This window comes from Sorex araneus, chromosome X (assembly GCF_027595985.1).
Source record: "Sorex araneus isolate mSorAra2 chromosome X, mSorAra2.pri, whole genome shotgun sequence".
NCBI lineage: Eukaryota > Metazoa > Chordata > Mammalia > Eulipotyphla > Soricidae > Sorex > Sorex araneus.
Genome location: NC_073313.1, coordinates 292,221,155 through 292,227,154, shown reverse-complemented (window position 1 = coordinate 292,227,154; position 6,000 = coordinate 292,221,155). Strand labels below are relative to the sequence as shown.

Sequence of the window (6,000 nt, the reverse complement as noted above, 5' to 3'; positions counted from 1 at the left end):
TGGGCCTGGAATATGCTCAAAAGGCTAGTGTGTCTACACTCATGCAGGAGGCTTGGCTCCCGACCCCATATGGGAACCCAAATTACCAGGTTCCCTTGGCACTGCCAGGAGAAACCTCCAAGGCAGCTGGCTGGGAGCAGGTCCCAGGCACTACTAGGCGTGCCCCCTTCCCAAAACAAGCATAAATATGTCACTGAGCTATCTGATCAGTCAAGTCTCTTGGTAGCTTTCTAGTTAGTTCCCTTCCACAATAATAGTCTAAGGCCTCTAGCTAGCACAGGCCCTGCTTCCCAGCTTCGTTTGTAGATCAAGCTCTAGTGCGTTACCTTCTCTCCCACATGGCAGGGGAAAGTTTAGTAAGGAAAGAAGAAGGGAAGGAGGCCAGGAGGCGCGGTGATCAAAGACAGAAAGATTAAACAGCCACAGCCTGCGAGGTCTGAGGGGCGAGGGGGAGCGGCCCGGAGACGCAGAACTTTTCTCCCCTGTTTATGACCAGCAAGATCTCGACTTCCTTGGTCTGTGTGTCTGTCTGCACCATCCCACAGCTGTCGGCGTGCTCGGAGAAACCTGCACCTCCCGGGGTGGTGCCACCCGGGGGCTCCATCCAGCCGGTCCAGGTTTTGTTTTGCGACCCATACTGCCGCGCCTCTGGGTTCGCCTTGCAAGCCCGAAGCCACAGGCGATGATCACCTCCCGCGGCCCCCCCCTCCCCGCCCCGGGGTCTGAAGGGGAAGGTGGGTTCTGTATTCGGTTCACGCTAAGCAGGCCGGGCCGGATGGACCCTCTGGCACCCGAGGCTTCCTTTACCCGCTTGCACGGCCCCCGGGCTGCAGGTTGCGGGGATGACCCAGCCTCGGCGCCGTCCCCAGGGGCTGCCGGCGCCCTCCCGGCCCGGTCCCCGCCGAGGACATTCCTCCCCAGCAGCCCAGGCTGGCCTCACGTGACTCGCCGCCGCGGCTCCCAGCGAGAGTTTAAAGGTTACGGAGGAAACCGGCGCGGACACGGCGCCTCCGCCGCCCCCTGCGCGCCCACCTGCTCGACGGCCGCGGTCAGCGCGATCCCAGTCGCCGCCCCCGTCCCCCCCCCAAAAAAGAAGGGGGCTCCGGCAAGGTTCAGACTTCATATCCCTAAGTCAGTTTGCAAAATAAATAAATACATAAAAACAAAACCCAACCCTCCCCGGGTGCTACAAGCTTGCAAGTTCTCGGACCAGCTGGCCAAGCCCCGGACGGACCCCCAGGGGGAGGGCGCTCCCCGCCCAGAAAGGGACGGAGGAAGAAACGCTGGAAAAACTCCAGCCGGAGCCTCGCCCGGCGCTCCCGCCCTCCGTCCCCTCCCGCGGACGGAATGGCAGACCGACGGGCCAATGCTCGGCGGGTTCCCCGGGCCCGCCGCGGCCCGGGCGGGGGTGGGGCCGGGGGAGGGTCCCGCGGCCCCTGCAGGGCGCCCCTCCCCCACGGCGCCGAGGAGAGGTGCGGCGGGCAGGGCACCCCCGGGCAGGCCGGCCGGCTCGCTGGCGTCCGCTGCTCGGCTTACTTTTCCCGGATTGCTCCCCCAACCGGCAAAACTTTCTATTTCCCCTAACACAGGAACGCGCGCGCGTGCACACACACACACACACACGCACACGCACACACACGCGCGCACACACACGCGCGCACACGCGCGCGCACATACACACTTGCGCGCACACACACTTGCACGCACACACACACACACACACACGCGCGCACACACACACTGACGTCTTTTGCGCATTTCCTGCATCGGTGGGAGGCGGCTCGCCGGCGCGGCCACGGCCCGGAGGCCAGCGCGGGCAGCGCGGGGACGCGGCGAGCGCGGCGGGCGGGCGGGCGGGCGCCCAGGAGGTGGGGCCGCGCCGAGGCGCAGTCCCGGGCCCGCCGCCGCGCTGCGCACCGCCCGGTGCCGGCCTGCGCCCCTGCCCGCGCCCATGTGAGCTGCGCCCCGGACGCCGCGGTCCGAGCTGGCCGTGCGGCTCGTGGATTTCAAAGCCCTCAACCCCCTCAAAAAAAAAAAAAAAAAAGAAAAGAAAAAAAGAAAAAGGAAAAAACCAGAACCGATTCTGGCTGCGCGGAGGCTCGTCGGCTCGCGACATGCATCCCTCCGGGTAGACTGCACATCCCTCGCGGCATCCCCGCCCCGCGCGCCGTGCGAAGAGGATCCGGGTTGGAATCTGCGCCCCCGGTTCTCGTCCCCGCCCCGTCCCGCCGCCCCCTCCCGCTCCCGGAGTCGAAATTTCCCCGGGATTATGTGTCGGAAAGGTAGGTGAGCGCCGGGCGCGCCGCCCCGGACAGGCCCCCGCGCCGCGCCGCCGCGCCGGCACCCGGGGGCAGAGGCTCGCCGCCGACGCGGACGGCCCCCGGCTCGCCCCTCCGCCCTGTTTTCCGTTAGGAACCAAGCGAGGAAATTCATGCACCGGCTGGGAGTCGCCCGCGCCGGGGCGCCGCGCTACCAGGTGTAGGGAGAGAGTGAGGGCTGGGGCGTCTGGGGACCCCCCGGAGTCCCCGCCGCCTCCCCCGGAGGCGCTTCTTCATTGCTGCCCTCGGGGCGGACGGAGTGAGCCCGACCCGCACGCCCCGCGCCGACCATGGTAGTGTTCAATGGCCTGCTTAAGATAAAAATCTGCGAGGCCGTGAGCTTGAAGCCCACTGCCTGGTCACTGCGCCATGCAGTGGGGCCCCGGCCACAGACTTTTCTCCTCGACCCCTACATCGCCCTCAACGTGGATGACTCGCGCATCGGCCAGACGGCCACCAAACAGAAGACCAACAGCCCGGCCTGGCACGACGAGTTCGTTACCGACGTGTGCAATGGGCGCAAGATCGAGCTGGCCGTCTTCCACGATGCCCCCATTGGCTACGATGACTTCGTGGCCAACTGCACCATCCAGTTCGAGGAGCTGCTGCAGAACGGGAGTCGCCACTTTGAGGACTGGGTGAGTGCGGGCGCCGCTGGGGCCAGGAGCTCCCGTGGTGTGTGGAGTGGGGTGATGCTGCTGGAAGCTGACTGCCTACCCGGGTGTGTGTGTGAGTGTGCATTAGTTACCGTGGGGAAAGTACAGCCCGCTGTGGAGTGGGGGAGAAGCAGGCATGGGGCGAGGAAGATGACACTTGGAAAGAGGGTACGGTCCCCCCACCCAGCTCCAGACAGGGGCTGCTGCAGGGTGATCTCCAGCCCCTGGAGCCCCAGCCCCTGTGTTGAGCTGAACCAAAATTGGCTGACAAGCGGTGCCTTCCCGGGCTTTTGGGGGACCAGCTGGGTGCGACTGTGTGTGGGTGAGTCTCTCCGTCCTTGGAGAGACACGTGCATCTGTGGTCAAAAGCTTTCTAGCTCGGCCTGGCTTTGTCCTGTGCTGCCTCCCTCCCGGAGGAAGCAAGCCTGTTTCTGTTCTGTGGTGGGGCTTAGCTCATCTTCTGTAACACAGAGAAAAATGTGTTGCCTCCCATGGCCCCCTCCTGAGCCAGGAGCAGCAGCCAAGCTTGCTTCCATGCAGGGCATTGCCCAGCCATCCAGAAGGAGCCTCATGTTTTAAAAATGGTTCTGCTTGTGAGCACTTGGCAGTCAGGGCCGAGTCCAACAGAAAGTTGCATTGTTCCCCAGTTTGGATTGTCAAGATACTGTTCAGTGAGATACTATTCCCAAGTCTGACTTGGACTTCATGGATTACAATGTTAACACGTAGAGGGACTTGGGAATAGGCCTGGTCCAGATCCTCACGGGCAAATCCTTCAACCTCGGCCAGCACCCAGAGAAACAGGGCGAAGTGGCCTTGGACTATTCTTAGAGGGAAGGTGTCCAGTTAGGAGATGGATTTCACTGTTTCCAGATTGGCTGCATGCTTCCAGCGAGCAAGCATGGCCCCTGTTGTGTATTTTCTGAGTTCCTTGGTCTAGAGCAAAAGCTGATCTGTGAGGAAGGGTGTAGAGGAGTCTCCTTGAAATCGTGGAACACAAATGACGTCGAGATTGTTCTCGGGTGGCAGGTTGCTTATCACTACGTACTTTTCAGGGAGATAGACTTGGGGGGCTATCTAGGAAAACAAAATCAAACCCAAACTCGCTTCTCTTTATTTTCCCACTGTGGTGGTGTTGCCCAAACCATGCTATAGACATACAGGGGAGCATCAGCGAACCACACCACGTGCCACCCGAGGAGATTTGTGGCTTACATGTTGGGAAGGAGGCAAGTTTGATGGCTCCCCAGAGCACACGGGCTGTTCCATTACATTGCGTTCACCAGTGCCCCTCACCTCAGCCTCCCTCCCCACCCTGCCACATGCTTCCCGTGGCCTCTCCCCCCATGGATTGGGGCCTGTCAGAGGGAGAGCTGAAGAGTAAGTCACTCTAGAGTCAGGATCTAAAGCTAAAAGCCTGTGTGTTTGAGGTTGTTATTATTGTTTGAGAACAGGAAGGGAAAGAACAAACCTGGCTCGTGAGGAGAGGGGGCCTGGGCTGTGTTTGCAGAGCCGAGCTGGACAGAGCAGGGAGAATGAACAGCCTCTCATTCATCAAGGCTGTCTTGGTTGGCAGGGAGAAGTGGCTGAGTGTGACTGGCGCTGTTTAGCTGGGGGGTCTCCCGACCTTAGAGTCCCAGGGCACCCTGCTTTGAGCACTTCCAGGGAGCTGTGCTTTGTGTTGTGGCCCTCGTTCTGCTGGGTTATCATTTTCTAAGGTTCTCAGATTCAGGTGGGAACGAGCCGAGCCCAGTTCATTGAATGTCCAGGTCTGCCTGACAGAGACACTGAGTCTCTGACAAGCTTGTGGGTCACCGAGGTCATGTGACTTGAGCCAGAGGGTGAAAGTCGGGTGTCCCCTTCTCTTTCCCACTGCCTGACTGGGAATGGAGTCCCCCGTCTCCCGGCAGGTTCCAGCGCTGTGCTGCTGGCATCTTAATTGTCCAGAATGAGTTAAGGTGCTTTCAGTGTTGTTTATCTCTTATGCCTTCTAGCAGGCGGGGATCAGCTATGACAGGCGTTGAACCCATTAAACACTTGAGGAGCAGAAAGACTCAAGTCATCGGATGAATCAAAGCCGTGAAGGGAGGGAGTGCTGCTTGCTCATTTGGCATATTCTTCCTGGAGGTTGCTGCAGCCTCGCGGTGCCTTGTTGATAGCTGGACAGTCTCATCTGCCCCTGGAAGAATCCTGATGCTTAGGGATGGACAGGACACACTTGGGCTGACTGCAGCCTCCTGTCCCATGTCCATCAGCCAGGGGACCCCACGGGTGCCACAGGTGCATAGAATTTCTCTGCTCCTAAGGGAGGAGGAGAACCGCTCTCTCCCGAGGGGCTAGGAGACGTGGCCTGCGGGAAGAAGACCAGCAGTTCATTTCATTCAGCACTTGGAGGCATCCTCACCTTTCTGTTTTGTGCTCAAAGGAAACGGAGATCATGAGTGACCCCCCAGGATTCTGTTTCACACAGCTACTGAGTATAGAGAGACACTGTTGCAAAGAGGCAGTTAGTGTAGCCCTGGAGCAGGTGAAAGATGCTTAGGAAGAGGACGCTGGGGCCTAGACCAATCCTGATGCTTCGGGGAGGAAGCCTGGGCTGGGGTAAAGTGGTGGGTACCCCAGAGGAGAATTGGCAGGGGGAACGGGGCCTTGGGGCACACAGTCCAGGCACAGTGGGTGTCTGTGGGCGGGGCAGAGAAGCTTGGCTGAAGCCTTGGGGCACCCTTAAAAAGGACCAGACAGGAGAAGGTTTCCCAAAGTATTACTATTTCATATGTCAAGAAAACAGATCTTGGTTCTTTTATTTTCCCTCTTGGTCTGGAGCACTATGAACTCACAGGCTTGGATTGTGTGGGCTTTGCAGTGTTTCTTCCTTGGTGTTAAGATGACACACAGCCTCCAACATCTAAAGGCAAGAAGTTCATCTTAGATGCCTCTTAAAATTGGTGATCTGGAGGACACATTTTGGCATCCCTGGAGTAGGAGAAACTGGAAAAGCGAGGAGGGCGGTTCTAGGATGGGGAAAG

General features: G+C 59.8%; 1 protein-coding gene across 1 annotated transcript in view; it reads left to right on the top strand.

The window, feature by feature from the left end:
• The first annotated feature begins 1,849 nt into the window (after nucleotides 1-1,849).
• The window catches only part of PRKCE (protein kinase C epsilon), a 497,306-nt gene continuing 493,155 nt past the window's right edge, over nucleotides 1,850-6,000 (top strand). The window contains exon 1 of the mRNA XM_004611987.2: nucleotides 1,850-2,956. Coding sequence (XP_004612044.1) covers nucleotides 2,609-2,956 — 348 coding nt within the window. The 5' untranslated portion in view covers nucleotides 1,850-2,608. The remainder of the gene's footprint in view (nucleotides 2,957-6,000) is intronic.